Below are 27,945 nucleotides of genomic sequence, written 5' to 3'. Positions count from 1 at the left end.
AGCCTATACAAATAGATTGATGACATGGCATCTGAGTTAGTATCTACCTCAGGTGCCACATCAACCCTTGAATGTGGAAGAACCTCAGCTGATATGACCAACCCTGCAGCCTTCACTACCTTACTGTTGTTGTTTTCCATTTTGATACTCTCAAAGATACCAACACAACCTCAAACCTTGTCTATGGCCAAAAAGACAATCTTCTTATCAGGTAAGCCTTTTAACTGGACACCAATTGGAAAGGGAAATAAAAAAAGAAAGGAACATCTTGCTGAAATAGTTCATATAAATACTGGTTTTTTTATTAGGTTTGACCCAAGAATTTGGGGCTCAGATGTCTTAAGTTTATGCCCAACTTTGGGTCTTCCAATGAACAGATTTAACTTTTGTTTTTTTCATCTGAAGCATTTAAGATATAAGGCAAATGGAATCACAGGGCAACTTCTTTATGTAGTACCCACATGAGCACAGCTCACTACTAGGGAGTATTTGCCAAAGAATCCTGGGAAATAGAAGGTGTAGAATACCATGAATGTAGGCCTTCAACTTAATGATCTATTGCTGTATGCACACCCATTTGAATCTTGCATCATTTGAATTGCTTCTATAGAGAAGAGTTAACAATTACAGCAATCTCTTGGTTGGCAGTCCCATTTTGTCACTTGCTGTTTTGATATTTTATCATGAAGTTTTTTATCAGGGATGATAACTAATGCCAAGAACAAAGGCCAGAATGCTTGGAAAATTGTATCAGCAGTTGACTGATAATTTAAAGTTCTTGCAGTGGAAGATCAATTCTAAATTGTCAAAATATTGCATGTGAGCATGCAGATACTGAAACATCAATTTGAAATGCAATTGCTGATGCAACTAATGATACCGTCTATTGATTTGAAGAAATTGTGGCGTGACTCTTGCTTTTGCCTTTTGGTATGAAGAAACCATTGCATAGTCACAGACTTAATGCCCCAAAAAGAAATAACTGAAGCTTTCATACAAAACAATCATCAAGAAGACTTCCAGCAGCAATAGCAGCTGAGAACACTGCAAAACATTGGTCATAAGGGTTCTAACCTTCCTGAACCACAATATTTACAGAAAAAAATCGAAAAAAGGATTCCATAGTTACATATACATATATATATTCACAGCAAAAAATGATACCATATATATATACACACAAAAGAATTATATTTACACCCAATGGCCGAGTCTGATGCTGGCGAAGTTCTTGCTGTAAGGCAGGAAGCAAGGAGACACAGAATAAACACATATTGCCAAACTTTAGTGTTCCCAAATCGATTTGAATCTTTGTTACGGATGCATATCTTTGCTGCTTCCTTCACTCTTGCTTTTCTTGCAACTTGCAAGGAATGATTTGCTCCGAGGATTCACAAACATCCCACAGCTCCTTTCTTGCTCTGCTTTAATCAACATCTTTTTTCCTTTTTTTTTCCTTGTTCTTTGCCTGAAGCACCAAGATCTTGATGTGGTGAACAATATAATAAACACATCAAGCTCTAGCTGTCAGCAACTTGTTTCATGCTGTAAGTGTTCTGCAGGCCACTGTAAAGTTGTTTCATACTGAGAAGTGTTCTGCAAGCCACTGTTCAATATACTTTTGGCCATCTGCAACAAAAAAATTGAGGAATATATCTAAAAATTTATTTTCTAACAATTCAAATCAAGTAGCATAAATTATAATGCATTCTAGTTGACAAGGGTCTCTCTCACTTAGTTTCTTGAGAGAGAAGCTATGACGATGAAAGCTCTTCCTGGGGAAGCTCTGCTTCCCCCTCCTTCGAATGGTTCATCTCCTCCGCTGCCTAATGTATCTTCAGATTTATTTGTAGATGCAAGCCATCTAAAAGGAAACAAGCAACGATGATTTTTCCAACGATAAAGAGGGTGACTACCCCTGGCCCTACTCCTATTCTGGTGGTGCCATCCCTCTAGGCTAGCCTCTTCAAAAACACAAAGGAAGCCAGAGAAGGACAACCATACTCTGGATTGGAGAGGAAACTATTCGAGGTCCAAAGCCAAGCTGCCCTTAGAGTTGAACTCAATCCTCAAGAAGTCTGATCTACTTATGAGGAATGACGGACGAGCTTCTATGATAAGTTCCTAGGTAGGATTCCATCATTAGAGTTTTTGAAGACTGCGCTCCCTAGACATTGGAGACTCCCGGTTGGCTGTTCCATTGTGGATATGGATGGTTAGTGGCTTCTTATATTTTCAGGTCCATAATATGGATGAGATGAATTAGGTGCTACTGGGAGGACTGTGATTCCTGCAAGAGCAATCTCTAACCCTAATACCTTGGAAGGTAGGGCATAGAACATCAACTTGTGAATTGAGTCTCGCTTTGGCCCCATCTTCTTCAGCTTCGGCAATGGTCTCGAAGGGAAACCCTAACCTGGAGGAGGATGATGAGATGTTGTATGGGCGGCTGTGGGTAAGGTTCATCGGAGACCCAAGCACAGGAATCCAAAGACGGACTCAGCTAGCCAAGTGTGCGTGGGAGAGGAGTAGTTCGTGCGGTGGTAGGGCATGATCTGGAGTTGAGTTATAGTTCACTTGGCTTGATTTAATCGAGGAATACGGTCCCTGCGATGGAATTGAACCATGGCCTGGGTCTTAACCCTGGTTCTGGGACTACCTCATATGTGCCTTCCCCTCCACGAGGAGTATTCAATGCTAAATGACCCGTTTCCTTTATGAATCAAGTCCTATGTCAGAGGGCCAAGGTTCCATATTTGATGCTGTTGTAGGGCAAAGGTCGGTCAAGTGGACCGTTTCAAGGAGGTAATGTGGGAAGCCACACAAGACACATTTTGTAACTCCAAAGGATGAGGACCTGAGGAAGTCAACGACTGAGATAGTGTCTGATCAGAACCTTGGGATTGAGGATACCTTACTAGTCTCGTCACCAAGGTCAAGTAGGCGGCAACTTGCCTTTTCGACAAGCGATAGAAGCCTTGAGGGGGTGTCCTCAAATCTTTTTTCGGTGCTTCAAACAATAGAAGAGGAGGTAAACCTGGGGGAAGATGATACAGAGGCCCTGTTTGTCTTCGAGGCAAGCAAGCAAGGGGAGAGACTGGAAGATCAACCAAAGAAGAGCATGAAGCAGAACGACATCTCCTATAGTGTCCTCGTAGACAAGGCAGCAAGAGCATTCCAAGAGATGGCAACCATGGTGGATGCTTCGAAGGACTGAGTGCATGGAAGGATTCAAAACCAAACGGGCTTCGATTGAAGTTTCCAAACTTCCTTGAATAGCTTAAGGCATCATAACAAGAAAAAAAGAATCTAGAGTAGGCCCAACAGTGGCCATGGAGGAGGGGAGGGAACTTCTAAGTTAGTTTAATGAAGTGCTTGTCTTGGAACCACAAGGGTCTCGGGAAGCGGAGTAGCAGGGAACACCTTTTCTCCCTTCTATGGCGCTACAACCTCACCTTCATTTGTCTGTTAGAGACCCATTTGCAAGCGAAGGGGAGCAAACAGTTTCTAAAAAGGCTAGGGAAGAACTGGCAAGGAGACTACTGTGAGGATAGAGGAAGGCTTGGAGGATTGTTGGTTGCTTGGAGGAGTTCCGTACAAAGAGCCACGGTAATATGCAAAAATTCCCAATCCATTTCTTTGGTAATAGAAGGCTCAAGTATAACCCATTGGCTTCTCTCAGTTATCTATATAAGTACTGTTCGTAGTGTTAGAAATGATCTGTGGGTTAAGCTTTCAGATATTAATCTGCATGATGTTCCCTGGTTAGTTTGTGGTAATTTTAATATCATTTGCAATCCTGAAGATAAGTTGGGAGGTAGACCTTTTTTGCTTAATGATTCAGTTTCTATTTTTTGTGATTTTATCTTTCGTTCTGAGTTGCTTGATCTGGGTTTTAAGGGTCCCAAGTTCATCTAGAGTAATAAAAGAAGGGGGGGCTGATCGGATTTTGGCTCAGCTCAATTGTGCTTATGCTAACTGTTTGTGGTGTGATAGTTTTCCTACCTCTTTTGTGCTCCATCTACCTAGAATGGCTTCCAGCCTTGCACCCTTATCAACATTAATAGGGACCAATATGCTTCTAAGAGGAAATGACTGTGTGTTGAGCCCAACTGGCTTGAGTACAGTGAGGCTAAAGATCTGGAGGGTTAGATTTGGAGGGAGGAGGTTGAGTACCCAGACCCTGGTGGAGCTACGAGTGGTAAACTAGAGTGGGTTTGGCCTTACTGCCTTAGGTAGATGGAGTAGGATGTGTGGGAGCAACCTAAGCCGTGCTATCCGAGAAACCAAAGGCAAAATCCATGTTCTTGAGTGTATTGAGAGTGCTGGGGTTATCATGGAGGATGACTCTATCACCCTTCAATGTCTCTATAATAAAATGGAAGCATTAAATCGTCAACAACACAGCTATTGGTGGAACAAATCTAAATCTGCTTGGATTGAGGATGGGGATAGGAATACTAAATATTTTCACTCTCTCGTTAGGCATAGAAAAACTAGGAACTGGATTCACTTCAATGTTGATAATGAGGGGAACCATGTGGCTAACCAAAAAGACATCTCCAATTGCTTTATCAAGTGGTATGACCACCTATGGAATTATAATGATCTTGGTAGGGATGGTGATTGGAGTCTTTGCCCTATGCCCAATTAAATTGATGCAACCAAGGTGGCTGCTTTAACTAAGCCATTTTCTTATGATGAGATCCTAAGTGCTATCCAACAAATGAGAAAGGGAAAAAGTCCTAGACCTGATGGGTTCAATGCTGAGTTCTACTTGGCCTTTTGGGATACTATTAAACACTCCTTACTCAAGGCTTTCATCCAATTTCAAGAGAGGGGTACTATTCTGGCTTGGGGGAGAACTTATTTGGTGTTTATACCTAAAAAATTCTAAAGTTTCAAAGCGGAAGGGATCAAATCCATTGCCCTATGCATATCATTTACAAAATTTTGTCTAAAATTTGTGCAAATCAAATCAAACCCCTCCTCAATATGTTAATTGACCAAACCCAATCTGCATTTGTCCCGGATAGGAACATACATGATAACATAATGATCTCCGATGGATTGGCCTCTTCGATTTCTAAATCTCATAGTAAAATTTCTTTGACTCTGCTCAACCTTGATGTTTCCAAAGCTTATGATGGAATCAGCTGGTCGGCCATTGCTAACACACTTACTAGGATGCCTTTCCCTAAGCCTTTTGTGGATTGGATCTATGCTTATATTTCTTTCCCTTCTTTCTCCTGTTTGATCAATGGGAAGGAATCTAAATGGTTTAGAAGTCATTGTGGGATTAGGCAAGGTGACCCCATATCCCCGTATCTATTCATTCTTGTCCAACAAAACTTAAGCAACTTGTTTAAAGAGGAAGTGGAGTCTAAGGTGTTCTCCCTGATTAACCTGCATTGTATAAAGATTTCACACCTCATGTTTACTAATGACCTTTTGGTTGCCTTTAGGGGAAACAACAAATCCTATCAAACCCTTCAGGTGATCCTTGACAAAGATGAAGGCCTCACTAACTTAGCTGTCAACAGACTTGCATCTGAGATATTTTTCCACCTTAGGAATAGTGGGCAGGAAAGTATCAGAATATGTCAAACCCTTAAGAGTGCAGGAGGGGCAATGACCAATTAAGTATCTGAGTTCTTTTATCACTCTTAAGAGACTGAATGAGAGGCACCAAACTGTTTTGGTGGACAAAGCCCTAGGTAAGGTTTAAGGTTGGTTCAAAGGCCTTATTTCCCAAACTGGGAAGACCACTTTGATGAGCTTGATCCTCAATGCTATACCTACACACATTTTAATGAATACCTGTATGTATGAAAAAGTCATCAAGAAGATGAAAAAATGGCTAGGGAATTCTTCTAAAATCATGAGGAAAACAAGAACAAAATGAATCTTATTGGATGGAGTATGGTCACTACTCTTAAGGAGGAGGGGGGGCTAGGGATTAGAGACCTGAGATTGGTTAGGAAAACTCATTGTGCCAAACAGCTAATTCCTCTCCTCAATAGTGAAGACCTTCATTGGGTTAAAGTGCTTAAATCAAAATATGATCCCCTTACACCTTGGGGGCACAATAGAATCCAGAGGTCTTCTTGGAATTGGAGAAACCTGAGTATTTGTTGGGAGTTGTCCAGATGGGGTTCAAGAGGTGCATAGGATCTGATTGGAATACCAAAGTTTGGACTGAACCTTGGATAGATGTAATGCCATTGAGCCACTGGCCTACCTATGTCAATGTTGATTTTGTATCATCTTTGTCATCAGTGGTTGATTTAACAGATGAAGATGGATTCCATCCAATATTAGTAAGGAGGATTTTAGGTATATACTTAGCCAGGGACCCCAGTGATGATAAATGGGTTTGAGCCTCAACTCCAGATGGTTGTGCTTTTGCTAGCAGAGCATATCATCGGTTGAGAAGGAGTGTTCAACCTGTGCTAGATGACTGGCCTGCTGGAAGGTGATGTGGAAAGTGAATGTTTACCCAAAGATCAAAATGTTCTTGTTGAAGCTATGTTGGAACTGATTGCCTACCTCAGATTACCTGGCTAACATTATGCATTCATAGATCTTGGTGTGTCCGGTGTCCAATTACTGTAATGACTAATGAGTTCGCTTGACATGTCCTATTTCAATGCAGGTTTGCAAGGCTGGTATGGGGAATGATATCCGACAGATTCCAGTTTGACTTCCGAAATTTTGAAAACTGGTATGATGGAAGTTGGCTATTGGAGGAGCAGGATTGGGGATTTTTTGACAGAGAGGTGTTCCTAACTGTGATGACAAACAATCTATCGCAATTATGCGTAAACAGGAATGAAATCCACTTTCGCAATCGCCAGGCCAGTGCTGAAACCCTTTTAGGAGGGTGGTGGCAGCCACTAATGATTGTTTTAGGGTTCTCCAGACTCTTGAGGAGACTACCCAAACCTCTAATTTGGAGGAATACAACTTTAATCTTAAGTGTGATGGCGCTTTTAACGAAGATCTTTCTAATGCAGGTTAATGATATGTGATCAAGACAACTGAAGGCCAAATAGTAGCGATGAGATGTAGTGCGGTCAGCTCGGTGCAAGTTGAAGGCTGGGCAATCCTGAGTGCTTTGTGTAGATCCAAAATGGAAGGCTGGCAGAGGATGATGATATGCTTGGATTCTAAAGATTGGATCAATTTTGTGAATAATGTCAATCGTGTCCCTTGGTATTTATCCTCCTTGTACAGGGACATTTTGAATTTGGCCGATGAGGCCAAGGTTATTTCCTTTCAGCATATCAATAGAACTTGTAATGGAAATGCCCATAGACTTGCTAATTTGGGCAGATCCCAGGGAGGATGATCTCATTTGGTTGGGGCTCTCAGCCCTTCTCTTTCGTAGCATCTGGCTAGTTTTTGGTTTAATATATGCAGCTGTTACTTGTTTCACAAAAACTAAAACTAAAAAAAGCATAAATTATAATGCACTAATCTAAGTAACACTATGCCATACATATTACATATCACATGATAACATAAATCAGGGGCAGCCACCATACTTAACAGTGATTGTGGTAGCAAACATAATTTGTAGTGCCAAAGATTTTGTTTCTCTTTTGCACTGCTCCACTCAGCCCATTTTCATTCCTTTAAATTTGAAATAAACAGTTTTTTTTTATAAAGAGATAAAAAAGGAACTAGATGATCTGCAATGCATAAAATAGTTGAAATCTTTTTAGAACATTGCATAAGCAATCAAATATCAATATAAGATGGAAATATTTGAGAAAGATAAACATCCAATTTATGACCATCTTACCAGAATAATCCTCATCCAGGAGATCAACAGCACCCAAAACATGCTTCTTGGAGCTGTCCACCTGCTCGTAGCGACCACGTCCATAGCATGGGACCAAGACAGCGAAGCTGTTTTCGGTCTCTCTCTCAGTCTGGAATTCGGGGGCGTGAGGTTCCAACCAGCCAATGGACCAATCCGACTCATCAGATTGGCAACACGATACGCATCCTCCATCTGAGGGCACCAGGACTACATCGTACTCCCTATCTATTTGCCGCTCCTCCAGAATATGCCACTTCCTCTTGATTCGTCGCCCATTTACCGCTGCAAATTGCAGATGATCCGGCTCCCTAAACCCCATGCGCGAATCAGAAGAAGAACCAGGAGTTGCATTGGGAGCCTCGTGACCTTTTCCTGGCCAAACCCAACAGGAGAGAAGATTGCAGGCCATACTCCACGAAGCTCCCACAATCAAGCTTGACGGATAGAATCAATGGAGATGAACAGAGATGTTACTGAAACTTCCTGCCAGATGGAAAAGTTCCCAACTCAGAGCCTATACTGAAGTAATACCAATAAAAATCACACCTCTTTTATACCAAAAAAACCATCAAGAAGACCAAACCATTTTAAAGAACTACGATTCCTTAAACCGCTACCTCTTTAAAGATCGAAAAAAATCGCGCAGGAAAATGCAAAAAGTAGAACAAGAAATCAAAATCCATGAAGGAATTCATCGAAATATAAAGCCTTTTTCGAATAGAACTCCAAAAAGATCGAAAAGGAGACGCATTTACTAGATCAAAGCGAGATCAAACCCTGTCTCTTGCCTGGCAAATCGGGGACACACAGGTGGAGGATCCTCTACCAAATCGGCAGGTTGACGGCTATATACTGCTACCTTCTCCCTTCCCCTCGACTTCGTCCACCACACGCCATTTATAGTCCGCGAAACACGTGCTTTGGGCTCCGCGACACCATGATCGGCGGCCCAGATTCCTTTGACCCGAAGCAGCGGTGAATCCCAGCCGTCTAATAGTGCGTCCCAGAAACCAGATTCACAAAGAAACGCACGGCATATACCTCGTCTCGAGACGACGGTGGGCCCAACGAGGTTGACGTGTGGAGCAAGTGTCGTGGGGCGGTTGTCTTGGTCCCGTCTAATTCTCTGCAACTTAACGTGATATTTGCGTTTTGCGGTCCGATCGTTGCCGACGATTGCTGTCGAAGATACTGCCACGTCATCCGTGTCCTCCCGTCCTGATTGATGACTCGACTCCACTCGACCTCACCCGCCCTGTTTCAAATTGGTTGCCCGCTTTCCGAACCCCTTCAAAAACCCTAACCCCTTCAATTTCACTCCCTTTCTCCACCACCCAAGAACTCCATTTGATCCCTCCTCAGGAACGAGAGCGGATGGAGGGTGTTCGGACCCTCTCCATCTCCGACCTTCTACACTTCTCGCGTCCTCTCTCGGGCGCCGCCTCCCTCGGCTCCGCTTTCTCCCCCCCTTCCGCGCCAAAAAGACCCAGGCCTGACGGCCCCGACGAGAACCCCATCGAACCTCCTTTTGTCTCCTCTGTTCAAAACCCTGACCCTGGAATCTTCTCGCCCCTGGATCACCCCGTGCTCCTCATCGGCACCATCGACCTGTTTCTGGAGGATTCTGACCGATCTCTCGGCTGCCTGAACCATTGTCTCTCGTTCTCCGATGGCTCTTTGAGAATCTGTTGCTACGTTTTGGACTTCGAACTCAAGATCATCGGCCGGAAAGTCCAAGTTTTGGCGTGGAACTTCCTCCCATTTAAGCACGCAAGCGGCGGTGTTCTTGAGGTGATTCAGTGGAGCCTCGCGGAAGTTGAGACGGCATCGGATTGCGACCCCTCACTGTCGATTCCTTTGGGCTGTTCGTTGCAAGAAACCGACTTGAAGGCTCGTGGTCGTGCCTTTGGCATTCTGAGAGCGGTCAGCCCCATCTTCCGTGTGCCTTGCGTGAAAGGAAATGAGGATAGTCAGAAGAATTCCAGTGGAATCCTCATGGATAGCGGGAATTCAATAGGTTTCTTTGCCGAGATGCTTACCTGTGGCTGTGATCGTTGTGGTGGTTCTCGTTTTCTAGAGCGTGGCCCTCACCCTCACGAAGACAATAACAGACATTCTTTCACCAATTCAGTGTTTATTTATTTCATCAAACCTACATATCTATGGCGCCCAGTGCTCTTTAGGCTGATCGGGAAGGTAATTATGGTTTCGATGTTGAAGAGGAAATTGGTCTTTGTTGGAGGTAAGGAATCATATCTGACGTTTGTGTCAACAGCGCTAACTATGGTATCCTTGAGTCAGCTTCCTACAGCGAGTCCGGTGAAGACTGACGAAGGCATGTATAATGGAGTTGTTACTGGAATTTACATGAATGGCATGGTGGTTGAATTGGATGATAAAGTCTGGCTTTTGATTACTGATTCAGTGCTTGCTCCACAACATTCTTTGAGGGTTGGCGCTATTGTATGTTGTCAACTCATCAACTGATTGCTTTAGGCAGACAGTTCCCAAGTTCAAGTTCTCTTTTCTTTTCCTTTTCCAACAACATTCTTGAGTATTCAATTTTTATTCAGATTTTGTTCAATAGTTAAGTTCAAGTTCTTTTTTTTCTTTTCCTTTTCCAACAGCATTCTCGAGTATTCATTTTTTATTCAGATATTGTTCAATAGTTATTGCATTTCTACTTGAGTTACAATGCTCTTTGGTTTTCATTTGAGTTTGTTCCAGACAGTCCTTCTCTTATCTCCTGTGATTTTGTTTTCCATATCACTTATAGTTCTATAGTTTCTTATGTAAAATCTGCTCTCTTGCCTAAAACCTAGTTAATTCTGCGCATGATTGTTCTCTTTTTGACAATTTCACAAAGCTCACGTATATATATTATTATTGATTGTCATAGTTTCTTGTTTTTTATCATTGACACTTGCTGGATGTCTTGGCCTTCTGTAGGTTTCTGTTATGAATTATCATTTGGTTCATGTTAATTATTCTTGGCTGAAGACCTTCCTGCTTGGGACGTGCCTCAGAACATACATTAGCATCAAATCCTTCTCCATTGCTGACATCAGGTAAGGCATATCGACTAATGTTTTCCTACCTTTGTCCTTTATGATCTACTGTACTACTGTTGTCCATTTTTCCTTATGTAGGTATCACTTTAAATACGAGTCCAACAGCCTACTGGAGAAGTTCATCGAATCTCTACTCTTTTCTGCTAAATTTTGGTAGGTGCAATTGAGATGAAGATGCTTCAGCTATCATTTTACTGACAAATTTCTAATCTACCTGTTGTACTGAAACATTTCAAGTGACACATCTTTCTTGTTGGCTGCCAGGGTGTTACTTTTGGTCTCTTGCTTTGAGAAAAAATTTGCTGGGATATTTTCTCACAAGGATATTTTGGGCTCAGAGAAAGTAAGTTTCTTTCTTTGATAGTCTCTTTTACAATTGGTTTAAGATTGAAATTTATTATCTACAATATTGTCGTAGCTGATGGTTTATGTGTTCAAGTTGTCACCAGAAAGGAGTTGTACAAACTTATGCAGCTAGATGTTTGCCTCCAAGTGCCTTCCAAGAACAGGTAAGTTTGACTAGTTATTATCTGTTTAATGGTCTACGGAACAGATCGAACTTATATCTATTTCAAGCTTTTTTGTGGGATGTGCTGTCTGACTGTCCTGGCTCAAATGACAGAATCTTACATGGGCTTGGCCCTTTTGCTTGAGTAAGACTTTTCTTTCCACCATTTTTCTGGGTCATGGAATCCATTAATTTCTTGGGTTGTTTCAGGCATCATAAATTGGAATTTTAACACAAGGTCTGTTCCAATCTGTGTGAAAATATGCCCATCTTCCTCACAGCAGATTAACTTGAGCTATGTTTGGCTCGGGTCTCTTACCATTGTTGGCTCCATTTAGAGCAACATACCTAATGTGACACATGCAAACAACTTCTCTGTTTTTTGGGATAAGGTTGCATATGTGGACTCTCCTTAGATCTCACATTGATGTGAGCCTCATGCACTGGTACCTAATGTATAGTGCATTTTTTTGCCATTTAGAAAATACACTATAAACCTTCTTGTTTTTCATCCTCACCTTCCTTCTCTGTGTGCCCTCATAGGTTAGGTTTCATTTAATGTTGACAACATAATCTACTTAATCAAGTCCTTGCTCATGGGTACTTGTCATGCTTTAAAGGGATGCATAGTTTGATGTTGCTTGCAGCTTGGGTTGTTTATGAATTTCTGCAAACATGGCCAATGCAATTTCAGAAGCGATTTGAACTTCTCGTTCCTTAAATTGGTATGAATTGTTACACAGAAATCAACTCTGCTAATTGTTCTGTAACTCAGTCATTATTTGCTGTTTGAATTTTTTTTTTCAGGTAATACCAATATCTAATCTTACAAGGTGGTGCGAAGAAATGTGGGTTTCAATGCCATCAGAGAGACATGTTGATGATGAAATAGTTGAGATGAACCAATATTTAGACCATTTCCTTCCCAGAGGAACTTTATATGAACACATGATTAGAAGAATTATTTCAAGTGATGATTTAGGCTTTGTTTTAATGGGAGTATTCAAGGTTAGTGATATAAATCATGTATTTGCACTAAATCTCTGTTTTTATTATATTGGCTTGTGTGGTTGTGGATTGGCAGCTATAAGAAATTTGTTTGTTGAGATTGATTCTGTGATAGTTGTTAAAAGATACTAAGTCTGCAATCAATCTATTGATTAGGTAATGAGAGATTCTAAATTGACTTTAGTTGCAAATGACAAAAAATCAGTAACAAAGTATAGCAATGTTCACCAAAAACATTTAGGGGTCTCCAATCTGGAAAATTTTTGTTAATTATAAAAATGCCACTCACATATAATTTGTTAGTAATCATTAGTGGCTAGACCATCTGGAAAACATATTTGAACTGCTTAATTTTAAAACTGATCACTGCTTAAGATGGTGTTATTGGATTTATTCTATCCATGATTATGTCCTATTATCCTTTCATATGTGTTCCTTTTATTTGCTTTCTTTTTTTTTGGGAAAAGGTTAAGTGAAATAAAATTCTTTTTAATTTTATGCTGATATCCTTCTGATGCCTTTCTTATTCAAGTTGCCTAGCATGTCATCCAATTGATCATGATATAGACTTTTGCAGGATTTAAGTTTACACAGATCATACCAGGATCTTATGATCGTTAACACCTCAATGAAAGATTTTGTGGTTTGTGATGGAGCGCTAGTCACTTGCATATCATCAAAATTGCAAATGTACTTGTACCTGTTTTGCATTTTCTCTAAAGTGGTTGTCTCTTCTTTTCATTGGATTGGGGTTCTAGTTTTTACTGGTACCCCATATTTATAGTTCTAATATGTGGAAATTGGTTTAATTATTTTTTTGTTTATGTTGTTCTTTGTTATCGGGGCATGTACTCCGTTAATGACATTGTTCAATGATATCTGAATTTTCTGCGACAATAAGTCTGATATATTGTTTTTGATAAAATGTTCTTTTTGTTAGTCAAATACCAATATCTTGTTACCTTATTTTGTCATATTGTTAATACGCAAGTAGTGCAATCTGAGTGCTTATATAATGATCATTTTCCATTTTCAGATTTCTCAATGTTCTGGGAGGTTGCAATTGACTGATGCAACAGGAAGCATTGATGTTGTCGTGCCAGATTTACCAGTAGATGTTGATTTTCAGACCATCTATGAGGTGAAAGATTGCAGTTCTTTCTTAATATATTTCTAGATCTTTGTTAACTTGTACTATAATTGCGTTTGATAAATTAATGCAATCTAGTTCCCTGTTTCCTGTTTCACTTGGATATTTCTAATTTGTGTAGTGTGTAAGACCATCTTAAACAAGAATTCGTTAATTTATTGATTATAAAAAAAGAATCAACATTTGCTGGATTGAGATTTTATGGGAGAGGAACAGAAGGTGCTTTTGCTGGATGATCTACCATTCACTTGAATTAGGTAATTATCAACAATAGAGAGGAGGTATTCAGAAAGCTCTACAGTGATTGATAATTGAAATGTTCAATTTCTGAGATAGGATATCAATAAAAATATATTTAATAAGGAAAACAAATCAAGAGGGAGCCCTTTTAGTGCAATAGACTGACGAGGATGGGCAAAGTAACTCACAACTACATTTTCCCTTTTTTATTTCATACTTGTAAATCCAAACAGTGTTTAATTCTTTCTTTTGGCAGCATATTATGTTCTCATGATTTTGGTGATACTATTGTTTCTAATGAGCTGTGAGATGTTTATCGGCATGCCTGTCTACTTATGTTATCATAATGTTTCTTGTTATCTAGGTCAAAGATTATAAACTTGTTATGGAAGGTTCACCACACCAAGTAGATCATCTGCAGTGTCATTTTGATGGATCACTCTCATGCAGAGCTATATTTCAGCATTTCTCTCATAAGGAAAAATCTCAACTTGCAGTTTATGTTCACTTCTATGTCAGGGACATAACCTGGACTAGTTTTCCTCATCAAATTCCTTCTTACATGGACAAGAATCACGTCAATTGCAGTAATGATGACATGTTTCATCTGTTTCTTGTTACTCACAAATTTCCTGTCCATCAGAGTGTATGTCTCATGATCATCGGAACACCGAAAATTATTCTCTTATTACCATGTTTTATGTAATTAGTTTATTTCATTAATTGCCTAGTTTATTTGCTGTTGCAGCTTCAAGATGATCTCAGTTTTTCAAACAGCTCTGGTTTGTTTGCTGAGGCTTTGATATTGCCTTATAATTTGATACCTATTGAGACATATGAACATGGTGAACTTACAGAAGTTTTCCTCAACAATCAAAATAAACTATCTGATTGTACTGGTCAGCTGAAAGACTCAATTGAAGGATGGTCTAAACAGTCTAAACTTATTCAAGCATCAAATATTGTCCAACATTCTGATTCAGTGAATGTTTCAAGAGAGTTCGAGAGGTCTTGCCACCTTTGTTGTTCACTCACATTTAGAAGTAACAACTGTAAATGGTCTCAGTTACCAGTCTATCTATATAATGCTAATGGGATTATAATGAAGGACATATTTCATAATCAGAGTGATTCGAGGGTATTGCTAGAATTTGGATCTAACAACTTTAGCAAGTATCAGGTATCGTTTTCTATGATTCTTTTTTCCTCGACAAAAAGAGTAGGGGATATTTTTTGCTTTTTAGTTTCTTTAAGTGGTGACCTGATTTTTCAATCTGCATGCTAGATGATTCGTGTAGGTTCATATTATCTTCTGAAGTGCTCCAAGAAAAATTTGCACTGCAAATCAAAAGGCTGTGAACATATGATACGTGGAAAAGCTATTGTGATCTCCGAGACAAGCCTCTGGAGTCTTTCATTTTTGTTTGGTGAGGATAAACATCAGAGGAAATCATCTGGAGATGACTGTTCTCGTGCTTCTTCAGTAAAAAATATTGAAGATGGTCCAAACAAATTTTGTCAGCATGAGCAAATGTTCCTGCAGTTCATTGATCAAACACGTCAACTTTCAGATGTTTATTTGCATATATCTACTGAAGCAATGACGCAGTTGGAAGAATTAGAGCCATCACAACAGGGTTTAAATAATCTCCTTCCTTCTCTAGATGAAATTAAAAGTGTGTCATCATGCATCCAAAACATGATGTCTGAGGTTGCTATGCCTGCTGGAATTATTAATCAACTGAACAACGAGTTGCCACAAGGAACTCAAATATCATTAAATGGAAATGTTGAGAACTTTTTTATTTATGACTGCAGACCTAGATCTTGTGTGAGCTCTAGTTGTGTGGCAAATTGTAACCAGTGGAGTACATGCAAAGTTTGTATTTATGTAACTGATGATTACAATATGGTAATTCCCCTTTGCATGTTCTTATCCTTGTTGTGTCTACTATTTATTTGTTTTCTTTTAAACGTTTGCCTATAGGTGCGAGTTCGTGGTAGCTTAAGCAGATATGCTTATCCTATTGGATTGGGACCCGGAGCAAATGTGACCTTTCACAGAGTCCTTTTGATGCAGTATGCCTCATCATGATTTATGGTGTTTATTAGTCATTATAAATTATTGTTTCACATGGTGTTTATCTTGGTAGATTCCTTAATGTTCTTCATGCTAATATAGAGAAAGTTTTGAATGTTTAATACTGCTGCTTCATCAACATCTTGCTAAGTTGGAATTTTCCTGTTGCTTTTAGTTTCTTAAATCATCTGATTTCATGTTACATAGTAAAGGTCTTGCTAATTTGTCTGTGATATGTGACCGATGCATGAAATTGTAGGACTATAATATACCCTAATTAGCTGTAGATCTGCATTTCTATGTTGTGGCTTTCAATTATGCTCATAATATTGGGTTCTTGTTGTGAATTTACTGGATTGGGGTACTATGAAGTAATCTTAACTCTTAAGTCGTTATTCAGAAGGCACAATGCCATGTTGGAAGGGAACACATTGTCTTAATATGAGAGAAGCATATTCCTTTTTAATCATTGTTTTTTTGTAGGTTTTGCTTGTTTCCAATTGCTGATCATCAACTTATTAAAATTAAGTGTTCCAATCTATATCTCATCACTATTATATCATATAATTAAAACTTCTTTCTGCAGTATAATAAAAACATGATTATCTACTGTTGTCTGGAAAATTATAATTATTCTGTGCATGAAGAGCCTTGTCAGGAAATTACTGTTGGAAAAGCTAAATGATGGAAAAGTGAATCCATTCACAAATAGTTGGGGATAGGGAACTCTTGCTGTCATTTTATTTTCCTCTCTTCTCAATTTATTTTTATCCTTGTTTTTTGGATTTTACATTTAGATGCTATGAACACAAGGAAAATAGATAAGTTTTTGGGACAAGTAGAGAGTTCTTTTATAATGTTTTTGTACATTCATTGTTCTCTATGGATGAAGAAGTTTATAAAGTCAAACATAGTACAATAAAAGAATGAAATGTATTGGTGATGTATTTTGGAATCCAAGGTAGCATCTACTGTGTAGTTTTTTCAAGACCTAGATGGTGAGGGAGTTAAAATAGAGCAAAGAGCACACATTTTTCTTTGGGTTTAGGACTAGTCTGCCCATTGAATAACAGCGAGAAAAGTTTTTATTGATGAAGTATAAAAAGTATAAAAGTATTGAAAGATCTATTGATAACTTACAATTTAAAGATGTGTTCAGGGCTTTTTTATTCTTCTATTGGTGAGACTTCATTTGGTGCATTAAGTAAAATTTGTGATACTGATATAGATTACCATCATTTCTGTTTTAGCTTAGGATTCAACCTTGCTGAATTAGCATTGATATGTTTTCTCCAGATCATATATTGACTTAAATTTCTGATCCTTTTCATATTTTGTATGAAGAATGCAATTAACTCTTGCTCTATAAAACTCCAGCACTTCCAGCAGATGGCATGAGTTGATGTTAACCCCAGTGTCTTTTATTGTGGTTAACTCGGTAAAGGAACTTGATAATCAACAAACTGATAGAAGTCCAATACAAGAATCCAGATGGAATATTCAGTGTGAGGAAATATTAGATACGATTTCATTAGTTTCAATCTCACAGATGCTGAAGTGTATGAACAGTAAGCCAATCCGGCTACGTTGCAGGGTAAGAAAATCTTAGTTTTACTTCATTACAATTTGGTTATATATATATATATATATATATATATATATATATTTATATTTATATTTATATTTATATTTCTAGGATTCATGCATATTTTGTTTGAATTTATTCACACATTTGGTTCTATTTTTTTGGTGCATTCTCCACACTATTAACTTTTCTTTTCTCCCCTTGTCTTTTCCTGGTTGGTTGTTGATTTTTTCTATGTTTCGTTATTCTTTTCCCTGCTTGGAGGGAGGGCAGGTCGTGACTATCGTTATCTTAGTGCTGGAGAATCAAACACATGAATCTGTTGAGCTGCGATGTGGAAGATTTTTCAAGATGCGAGCAGCAAGTATCCCACTAGCTGGATTTTTATTAGGTGAGCCATTTATCCAGTTATTTTCTTATGACTTATTTTTGGTTATCATGCATGTCTAACTACATATTGGAATGGTTATGCATTATCATTCACATAGATAGGTTTCTGTATTTGTTGTTCACTGAAGACAATCTTTATAATGATTTATGGGGATTGACAAATTCAATGCCAAGATTAATGTTCTGATGTCCACTTTCCTGATTGCTTCTGATAGAAATTGGACTAATAGATTTTGCTTGCAAATTAGGATGGATTTAAATGTATAAGTCAATGGGGCTTTTTGTAAACTATGCCATTGACTTAGTAAAGATGTAGGCTTTATAATTCTTAGGCTATTACATGTACAAACTTCACAGGGATCAAGTTAGAAGCACTAAATAATAACTGAGAAGATGAGCTACTAGTGACATACTCTTGACTCTGGATGTGGTATGAAATAGCTTATATTATTGTACTGAGTATATTTTTATTTATGTAGATGATGGATCGTCTTTGTGTTGTTGCTGGGCTGACAATGGTCGAGCTGAGGCACTGCTTAGGCTACATGAAACAACTCGAAAGTCTTTCTTGACTAGCAGCAAGATATTGAAAACGTCTGGAAATCAGGACTTTCAACATGCTATTGGTTACCATCTTCATAAGATGCTAAAAAAGCATCATAGAATTGTCATTAGGAACCATGGAGCAACATCTGACTTGTCCTGTGAAGATTTAACATTTTCTGTTGACTCGCATAAAGTTTTCAGTAATGCAGACGAGAGACTTCTGAGGTCTATCGTCCTCAACGCATGTCATGCATCAACTCTTGTAGGTTCTTTCCTCTTCCCTCTTAACCTTGTCAGCAAGTATGGAATGTTCTAATTATATTTTAGCCAAATGATGTATTTTCTGTTAGTAACTTTCTATTGTTATGCTATGCTGTCAGGCAAGATCCCAGAACTACACATTCTTGCTGATAGATTGCACTTTTTATATGTTTTCTATGTTATAGCCTGTCAGCTATTATTCTTCGTTCTATGCTGATAGATTGCACTTTTATCAGGAAGTACTGAACACATCAAGGAGTGCTTAGTTCTATTATTCTTCCATAGTATAATTGTGATTGGCATTCTTGTCTCTGTTGATGAACATGACATTTATTATTTAACAGTACATCTTTCTATAATCTATCTTCAGCACAAAATAATGATTGTTCAGCTGCTGTGGGTGTTTTTCCAGCTCACTTTAACATCCTTTCCACATTCTCTGTTTTCTTTTCTTGACTTGGCTGCCTGAGATTGTAAATCTGTGTTTTTTACCTTTAATCAGAGGATTTAAATTAATGTGGAATTTTAATTATCTGTTTCTTTTATGTTACAGTCTTTTTAGAACTTGGTTTAATTGAAATGTGTAACTAGTTTGTTGTAGCACTGAGTGCAAATTGCAAAAATGACCTTTACACTAATTTTCTATTTTGGCAGAATGTTGCTGGCAATTCAGTGGACTCAACTGCTTTAATCTGTGGCAATTTATTCTGCGGTAACAAAGAGTTTCTCGAATATCATCAAAAACTTCAGTCAATGCCACATTTGTGGGTTGGAGAAGTTGGCCATGTAGATTCAGTGAAAGAGGTTAGAAGCATATCCAATATTCTATGCACTGGCTAGCATCAATTTCACTATATCTGGAGTTGTTGGTGGTCCATGGTAAAGTGGATTTGATAGCTGATTGAAGGATACAGAAACATCCAGAAAGTTGGCCTTCTGGTTCTTGGAGAGGCAGCTCACATATGGGATTTTTCTTGCTTCGAAACCACCAGCCACAAACATTGAGGTGTGCCAAACCCAAAGATCAGTAGGTTTGGAGATTTGTTGCAAGGTTGTAGATCACCTCCATCATGCTGTTACAGAGTTAGCAAGACAATCTTGGACAAGCTTTTGACCATATTCCTCGCCTTCTATCTCTAGCCATTTCTCAACTTCTAGGAATACTGGGCACAAATCCGGTAATAAATTTGGTTTTCATGTTCAGAATATGTCAGTAGGTTAAGAAAAGGCAGTTGAAAATGAATTGGGGATACTATGGATGAGGTTTAGTTGACATTCTTCTACTTTTTTGCAATGCTAGCTATATATTTGTCTAGATAGCTTCTTATATTATCAATCAGTTTTTCATTTTGTTGTAGCAAAATTATAATGCCACCTGGAAATTCTTTTGTATTGTCTTCTAAATGATGTTTATTCTAAGCAAGTATCAAATCGTTTACCACAGTGGTTTAAATAGGTGTCCGGGTGCTCGCCTAGGCACTTGGGTGAGGCGAGGTGAGGCTTGAGTGCCTCAAAGCTTGACTAAGTGGTGCCCTTTAGTGAAGCGTCGCCTGGGCACTTGCCTACTGAGCGTCTTGGGCAAGTGTCCAATTGAAACAAAGCAACTGAACCAAACAATCAAGTTTGGTTCGGTTGAACAATAGCTTAGTTGGTTCGATTAACCCATGGGGCGCCTTGGGCAAGCGCCCGATGGAAACAAAACAATCGAACCAGACAATCAAGTCTGGTTCGGTTGAACAATAGCTTAGTTGGTTCAATTGAACCAACTAAATAGTGTTGTTAAACTTGCACACTCAAGCCCCTCGCGACCTCCTCCTCCCCCTCGACCCCGAGCTATAAACCCTACTTCATGCGCAGTCGTTGACTTCGTCGTCAACGGACAGGTTTGAAGGTCTACCTTTCGTGCATAGTTCCCTTCACCATCGTTGCTTCCGTGTGCAACTCCTTCGAGGACCAAAGCTTCCTCCACCATCGACAGATACATCTGAAGCTTCTTCCACCCACGACATCGTCGTCCACAGCTTTCGTCGTCCGCTGCCACCATCCGAAGCTTTCTCCGTTGTTGCTGCTGTTGTCCATAGCTTCCTCCGTCGTCGCTACTGTCGTCTGCAGCTTCCTCTGTCGTCGTTGCTGTTGTCAAAAACTTCCTCCGTCGCTATTGCTACCATATGTAGTTTCTTCCATCGTCATTGTTGTCGTCCCAATTGTTGCCCTCTCTTTCGCTACTTTCCATCGTCGGTAACTCTTTTCTCTCTTTTAATTATTATTAACAGTATATTAAATACTATTAATAGTAGATCAGTAGTATTATATACTTTTTATATTTTTTATATTTCAGGGCGTCTCGTTTCGCTCGAGTGTTTGGTGCATAACGCTTTTTAAATCACTAGTTTATCATCTTCAATATATTTGCATTCGAGGAACTTTTCAACTAACATATTAGTTTTCCTTGTGCTTTTTACTTCATGTTTAGCTTTTTGTCTGCAGGTTTGTAATCTGTTGTAAATTTGTATCTCAAAAAGACATCATTTTAAATGATATTGTGAAGTCATGGTTTAGTGCATGCAATAGGTATGTCACGACGCACTCTTTGATGTTGAGGTTTGAGTGAGTGACGGACACTAAATTTAGCTACTTACCTGTGTATAATAACAGAAAAGACAGTGAATGATATGGAAGAAACTGTGTTAAAGCTGTAAACAAGAGGCGCATTGGATGTTTGTATTTTATTTTTGCTGCCAATAAAGTGTTTAAATTTCAGATTTGGAATAAAATATGCTGAATCCGTCCAAGAAGTGGAAGCAGAAAAGAGCTGCACCATAATAGGTGCCACCTTATTAGAAAATAATAGTCTGAATGTAGTATTATAATGTCTGAGAAAGCTCTACATTTTCTCTCAGTTTATATTGAATATACAAGAGTCAGGAACAGACATTTATTTCTGTTTTCATTTACATTTTTGTGCTTAAAGTGCACTTGTCATTAAATGTGCCCTTCAAGCATGCAACACAAAATTGCTACATGTTACAAAATAACTTATTGAACTGATACAGTACCGATTTGTATTCCATATTGAATAAAATATAAAGAATAGAAAAACTTGTATTTGATTTGTTATTTGGTAGCTTTGTTGGTAACATTGTGACATGGACATGAGAGACTGTGTAGTCTGCTTTCCAATTGATTCTTGGGTTCCGGAGGATACTTCTTAGCAGAGATATCAACTTGTCCAAACCTGTGGACATGGCTATATGATTCCAAAGATTGCATCAAGAACAGGTATACTGAGTGATGCTGAGGTTACTGTTTGACATTGATATGTGGCTTTCGTTCTCTATCCTCTCCATTAAAGAACAAACAGGATGAATAATTCTCACTATTTTCCCTGTCATTCTACAGGCTTCATAAGGATGCTGAGATCATTTGAGTTTGTTTCTTCTTGCATATCACAAAGCTTTACTGTAGCCAGTGGAGGAAGAAGTGATGGATCACAATCAACAGTGAGGGATGACAAAAGAGGAACAAGTTTGTTGCAGATGGCGTCTTGTTCTTGGGGTGTTGGATTCCATCTCTCACTGCAGATGGTTCCTCCATTTCCCTTTTGTACTCGGTACTGTCTTGGACTTCTCTCTAATTCTTGCAGATGAATGTTTTCGATCAGTTTCGAAGCCGAAAACTTGTGGTGGTGCCAAAGAATTCAAACAATAGTACAGATTCAGACCTGAATGTTTCCAGGTTTCCGAGTGATATGCCATTAGAACACTCGGATCTCATCTCCGATTGTATTCCTTGTCCCAGTGTCTACTGACACCTAATTCAATTCCCAGCTTATTATCTATGTGATGCAGGAAGCAGTTGGCACGTCCTGACTTCTGAAACAAAGGAAGCAATCTTGATCTGGTGTTGCTTCATTACTTCCCTTTGTGTCCAGTCCATTTGAGACTGATGTTTTATCTTCATTTTGGAACATCTTAAATGTTATCTGAACCTGTTCTTCTGTTGCTAATACTGCCACTCCTATTGATTTCTAACATGTAAAAGCTCAAACCCATAGTTGAGCACAACTCTTAATATACAAGTGATCTGCAGACCTCGATGCTTAATATACAAGTGTTTTGACTTCTGATGCAGGAATTTTGAGCCAAAAACTGAGAAGTGAAACAATATTCCTATTACAAGTTCAGTTCTCCATCTTCCTACTGTATTTACCTGTTTGAACCATTGGAGATGAACAGTTGAACCCTTTGTACATTCTATCTTCACCTGAAGAGAGGAAATAATTCAGCAATGTCCATTTTGATACTGTCTTTTCTGAGGTAATGAACAGTAAAATGAATAATTAAGCATCAATAACATTTTCCATAAAGGGTACTTAAAAGAAGATTTTACTAGAAATTATAAATAAAACCATTAAAAAAAATTTACTTGAAACTATAAATAAAATCAATGATGATAAAAGATTCACATAATCAACCCAATTAGGATACTATTATTTATTTCTCATGTCTATGTTACTTGCTAACCTTTAATGCCTTCTCCCAATAATGTTAGAATTGTACCATAATGCCATCCTATTTAATACCACAGGTTACAGATTGTAATCACATACAGTAGCAAAGCTCTTAATGGAGACACTGCTCATTTAGATTCCATAGATCAAAACCCTTCATCTGCTTTGGCAACATTGACATAGTAAGACATGGAGCTGCTGCACTCACCACCCATCTCCAGCACGCCACTCTCTTGCCCATACTCCTCTTCCATCTCCTCCTTCGCCACCCTCTCCATCTCCATCACTCCCAAGGAGGGCTTCTGCGGCTGCACGAGCACCGGCATCTCGAAGTAGCCTGGTGAGGACACCGCTGGCGTCGGCGGCGGCAGGCCGACCGGGGGCAGCTTCGAAAGGAGGGCGTCGAGGCTGCTCATCGACGGCGTAACGACCCTCATCTGCGGGCTGAAATGGTCGTAGAACTCCACCGGCGGGAAGGCGGGCCAGTTCTGAGGGAGTGTGCAGGCTTCGATCCTCATCGGGCACGCCGACGACGACGGGTGCGGTAGGAGGACGCCGGGTATACTTTCTAGGTAGTCGAACTTCTTGCGGAGTAGAATGACCAAGCTCAAGTCCTCCATCACCTTCATCCAGTTGCCATGGGAAGGTAAGCAACAGACGCCAAGTCAATGTGACCATGTGATAATTGGCATGCACTATCTATGGGTATGTTCTATTTGTGTTGTTGAATCAGATGAGAGCAGCATCATCATCAGACAAGAAATCTTAATCATCTGTGTAGAGAGAGAGAGAGAGAGAGAGAGAGAGAGAGAGAGAGAGAGAGATAGAGAGAGAGAGAGAGACCTTGTTGACGGAACCCAACTGTACAACGCCTTCCCTGACAGCAACCAGAGCAATGGTCTGCATTAATGGTGGGAGGCAACTCAAGTCAGTCTGCAGCTTGGATGAAAGGAAGATGGAACTTGCAGTAACGACAGCAGTAAAGGGTATTTATGCTACCTCGATGCCAGATTGAAACTGAGCCTCCCAAGTCCTCGGTTGCTGGTGCAACAAAGCATTCCCTCATTTCCACAAACACATCAACAAGTATAGTAATACAAGAGATAGACTCACAGAACTAAGCTTGTGCAAAAGAGCTCGCAAGCAAAGAAAGACGCACTTACGGAATCAGCAGGGTTGTTCCATGTCGACAGCAAAACCATCTTATGATCTTGGGGTTCCTTAAACACCCATTTATGGCTGTGATCTGCTGCAACTTTTCCGATCAAGCTGCCAAAAGTATTCTCAGCATCAAACAGAAGGAAAAAAGAGAGGAGTCATCAGAGTCATCTTCTTCCTGCTCACCCTTCCCCGTAGTTGTAGATCTCATGGGACATCTTGAAGAAGAGCTCAGGTTGGAGACCTTTCATCTGGCACTCTTCTTCCGTCATGGCTTGCTCACAGCTGGAGGCAGCAAAGTTGCAGAACCCATCCTCCCATGCAAGTATCCTAGAGAGAGAGAGAGAGAGAGAGAGAGAGAGAGAGAGAGAGAGGATTCAAGAGCGTGTTCAGGTGTGTGGAGAAATCCAAACAAAGTACATGTACCAGTTCCTCCTGTTTCCTCTACTTCTGTCATAGACCCCTCCATGAAGATCCCACCTGCCACAACAAAGATCAAGAACGAAGTTAGAAACTTACTGCAAAAGATGGAAATTATCCGTGATGCATGTGTTGCTCCTTTTTGATTACTTGGGTGGTGGGTAGTTCCTTGGCAAGATCCTCCAGAACACAGCATAGATCCACTGGGAGCTCTTGTGGTTGCACAAGCTTCTCAGGGTGTGTTGCAGGAGGTGGGTGACTGCTAAAGGATTGAGTTGTTCCTCCATTAAAAGGCCTATGATCACTAACCAGATCTCCACACCATCCTCTCTATCTTGCTATCTATAATCTACCTACCAGTGCTAGCTATAGCCAAATATATACCTCTCTCTCTCTCTCTCTCTTTCTCTCTCTCACATTCATGAGCTAGATTTCACCAGTATCATCTCTATAGCTCCACATCCCTGCTTGCTATGGTCTCCTCGCCTATCCCCACCCAACCACAACTTTCAAAGCTGTTCATCATTAGACTTTCTTCCTGGCCACATCATATATAATTGAGTCTGAGCAAAAACCAGACCTACTTTTCCGAACCAGAAATGAGGTCATTCTACACCACAACTTGAGGAACTTTTGCATCTCACTTGAATCCTCTCTCTCTCTCTCTCTCTCTCACACACACACACACACACATCAGGGAACTCTCACTTTTCAGAAAAGGACTTGTGAGAAGTCATATTATTCCATACGCAATGAACATCCAAGAATGACAACTACTCATCGATCAACAGTCTCGCTTTGCAGATATGTATGTGATTCCGGTGGTACATGTGAGTACGTACATATGCGAGGAGTTTTGTGTAAGTAGGACAGATTACTGGCCAATTAATGCATGTGTTGCACTGATGGCGGACATATCTAATCCTATCCGTTTCCTACGCCACTGGTAGATAGCACCGCAAGTTTAGAAGGAAGCCATCACATGGGCTGCACTCCTTTCCGACTTGGGCCATTGCCGATGAGATAAGGAGGTGAATGAGTTCTTTCTCCAGTGAATGCCACCATTTGCTCTTCTGAGACTTCACCGACTTCTTCCTGTAGAAATTGTTACAAGGGTCTGCGCATGCAATTGCTTCGTCCAGTGGCTACGTACTCAGAGAACTTTCAGCAAGCTTTAGGTCTGGTTGAGAGTTCAGTCTCTCATGTCCATGACGATACATGTGTATGCAGTACATCTCCTTGGCATGGATGACATGTCAAAGCAGAAAGCAAGCATCAAAGCTAGTTTTCTGCCCTGTACTTTTTGGCCTACCTGGGAAAGCTCAGTGTGGGTGAGTAAAGGAGGAGAGAAGAAAGATACCTGTGAGCCATTGGAAATGGAGCAGTGTCCCTTGTCCCCTGGGATTGCATGATGACCAAAGAGTGATTTCAGAGACATCATCTCTGCAGCTTTCGTATCTCCTTTACCCTCTCCTCTGACAGGGAAAGCAAAGCCAGCAAGTCCCGGGCCTCTTTGACCCGCACCATCATCACACGTAACCTAAAGTCTAATCCCCATCATGCCATCGCCTCGATACTTACATGGAACTCAATAAAGGGTGCCATGGTACAAATCCCCAAGAGCTAGTCAATGAGTGCCCTCCAAAGCACAGCCAGCTTTGTCCATGACAAGGACTGCTGTGCACTGCCTTTCTTTCTTAATAATTTTCTTCTGTTCTCTTTCTTTGATGGAGAGAGAAAAAACATATGGATTTGTTGATTATGGTACAAAGAGTGGTAAAAGTTTCCAGTATGGATCTAATGTTAAGATCAGATGGACCATCTTCTTTATACTCTGCAAGAAATGGAGAGGTTGGTAGAGATGTGGGAGGAAGGAATGGCAGAGGAGTCTGGCCAATATATCACCGGTGGACTTACCCATCCTCTCTCTCTCTCTCTCTCTCTCTCTCTCTCTCTCTCTCTCTTCATATACAACACTGCTCCCTTGGCCATCCCATAACCTTCAGGAATCAATCTACATAAATCATCACACTGCAAGATTTCATAGAGGAGCCTGTGAAGCAAAATTTCCAGACAAGGGATTCCCACCCAAAGGCAGGCAAACCTGAGTTTTAGTATCTTCTGTCCCTTACATCTTGAGGAACATAGGTAGAGTTGTCTGTCTTAGATGGCAAACTCATGTAACGCTGATGTCAAAGAACCTTGATTACAGTGCCAACTATGTCTCTAAGTGTCTGCCACTTGTCTTGATATTTGCATCACACTTTGCACTAATAGCATTCAAAGCTCTACATTCAAATCTCAGTGCATGCATGCATGCAATAAATCATCAGCAAGACATGCACAGATTCAAGTGGTTAGATGTACATTTCATGCATGGGTGACTTACTGTTGCAGACTGATCCAAATTTTGGACAGTGCATTATTAAGTGTTTGGGAGACTATCATACAAGAAATGTGATAGGGTTACATTGCTAATTTTATCCAAATGCAGATGGAGCACCAGCAGTCCTCCACTTTCTCTCTCGTCTGTGGACATACCTTTAGTCACTTGTCCCTCTCATTCCTCCACATTCTGGTATGGGTCAAAGTTCTGCAGGAGTTCTGTGCTCTGAGACACCCACTATTTAATGCTGTCCAAGAATGGAGGAACTCAGTGGAAGGATTTGAGGTGTTCAAATGCATGTGTAGACTAATTTTACACTGTGGTAAAGCATTTAGAGGATGGAATCAGAAGGGTGAATAAGTTTCGGTCAATGCTGCTTCAAGCCACTGCTGCCAATTCCAACTTGTACACCGGTCACAGTCTTGGCCTCTAAAAGCTCCATGTACTCCCTCGATGAAAAGATAGTGTCACCCTTTCCCTGTCTTCTTGGCTCCTCATACAGGAGATAATATATCTTCCTATTGAAGTACAGAATCTTCATTTGGAGATCATTATTATGCCTTGACAACTCAGTATTGCTCTCATCCATGACAAAACCCTAGGTTGCAGATCATAATGCAGGCTGAGAGAGTAGGGTCCTGTGCATGGACAATCTAGGCTGACCTGGAGTCTGAGGAGTATTGCTGGTGCTGATAACAAGCTAACTATGCTGTACACTGTTTCTCTTTTGCCATGCCAGGCTCCTCTGAACTTTGATGGAGCCCTGGTTGTATCCTTCTCCCAATCAAATGCATGCCTTGAAGA

At 40.0% G+C, this 27,945-nt stretch overlaps 2 protein-coding genes and 1 long non-coding RNA gene across 7 annotated transcripts; 1 reads left to right on the top strand and 2 right to left on the bottom strand.

Annotated features, from left to right (window-relative positions):
* Positions 1 to 960: 960 nt before the first annotated feature.
* On the bottom strand, positions 961 to 8,718 carry LOC103977459 (uncharacterized). Its single transcript, XR_010485061.1, has 3 exons — positions 8,617 to 8,718; positions 7,808 to 8,311; positions 961 to 1,629 (listed from the first exon to the last, which is right to left on the bottom strand). It is a non-coding gene; the product is annotated as an uncharacterized LOC103977459 (long non-coding RNA).
* A 392-nt stretch (positions 8,719 to 9,110) lies between these two features.
* Positions 9,111 to 21,804, top strand: LOC103978038 (CST complex subunit CTC1). 4 transcript variants are annotated; one of them, XM_018822770.2, is made up of 16 exons: positions 9,111 to 10,291; positions 10,778 to 10,896; positions 10,978 to 11,052; positions 11,164 to 11,242; positions 11,349 to 11,408; positions 12,055 to 12,132; positions 12,215 to 12,415; positions 13,452 to 13,556; positions 14,170 to 14,451; positions 14,554 to 14,985; positions 15,091 to 15,717; positions 15,793 to 15,884; positions 17,263 to 17,479; positions 17,744 to 17,861; positions 18,340 to 18,668; positions 19,322 to 21,804. In XM_018822770.2, exons 1-16 carry the CDS (start codon positions 9,203 to 9,205, stop codon positions 19,505 to 19,507), a joined length of 4,089 nt encoding a protein of 1,362 aa, XP_018678315.2. In that variant the 5' UTR covers positions 9,111 to 9,202; the 3' UTR covers positions 19,508 to 21,804. The 4 variants fall into 4 exon arrangements, with proteins under 4 accessions (XP_018678315.2, XP_018678314.2, XP_064954513.1 ...); XM_018822769.2 differs by having other exon boundaries at positions 17,735 to 17,861; XM_065098441.1 differs by lacking the exon at positions 18,340 to 18,668.
* A 1,329-nt stretch (positions 21,805 to 23,133) lies between these two features.
* On the bottom strand, positions 23,134 to 25,335 carry LOC103977457 (protein RICE SALT SENSITIVE 3-like). Of its 2 annotated transcripts, none has more exons than XM_018823092.2 (7): positions 24,906 to 25,335; positions 24,762 to 24,815; positions 24,522 to 24,665; positions 24,337 to 24,446; positions 24,177 to 24,218; positions 24,021 to 24,077; positions 23,134 to 23,800 (listed from the first exon to the last, which is right to left on the bottom strand). In XM_018823092.2, the coding sequence occupies exons 1-7, from the start codon at positions 25,040 to 25,042 to the stop codon at positions 23,382 to 23,384; spliced, it is 963 nt and encodes a 320-aa protein (XP_018678637.2). In that variant the 5' UTR covers positions 25,043 to 25,335; the 3' UTR covers positions 23,134 to 23,381. The 2 variants fall into 2 exon arrangements, with proteins under 2 accessions (XP_018678637.2, XP_009391246.2); XM_009392971.3 differs by having other exon boundaries at positions 24,341 to 24,446; positions 24,906 to 25,331.
* Between the last annotated feature and the right edge of the window lie 2,610 nt (positions 25,336 to 27,945).

The sequence above is a fragment of the Musa acuminata genome, chromosome BXJ2-3, assembly GCF_036884655.1.
Source record: "Musa acuminata AAA Group cultivar baxijiao chromosome BXJ2-3, Cavendish_Baxijiao_AAA, whole genome shotgun sequence".
NCBI classification, from domain to species: domain Eukaryota; kingdom Viridiplantae; phylum Streptophyta; class Magnoliopsida; order Zingiberales; family Musaceae; genus Musa; species Musa acuminata.
Note: the sequence above shows the minus strand (reverse complement) of the source record. Positions and strands in the feature narration are given on the sequence as shown.

Coding starts and splice junctions, on each gene's coding strand:
- LOC103978038 (XM_018822769.2), top strand. CDS start 9,203: ATGGAGGGTGTTCGGACCCTCTCCATCTCCGACCTTCTACACTTCTCG. Junction 11,053..11,163: donor CTCTTTTCTGCTAAATTTTG/GTAGGTGCAATT, acceptor GTTGGCTGCCAG/GGTGTTACTTTTGGTCTCTT. Junction 15,885..17,262: donor CACAGAGTCCTTTTGATGCA/GTATGCCTCATC, acceptor ATAAAACTCCAG/CACTTCCAGCAGATGGCATG.
- LOC103977457 (XM_009392971.3), bottom strand. CDS start 25,042: ATGGAGGAACAACTCAATCCTTTAGCAGTCACCCACCTCCTGCAACAC. Junction 24,447..24,521: donor ATCTACAACTACGGGGAAGG/GTGAGCAGGAAG, acceptor TACTTTTGGCAG/CTTGATCGGAAAAGTTGCAG. Junction 23,801..24,020: donor AGTTGGGTTCCGTCAACAAG/GTCTCTCTCTCT, acceptor AACTGGATGAAG/GTGATGGAGGACTTGAGCTT.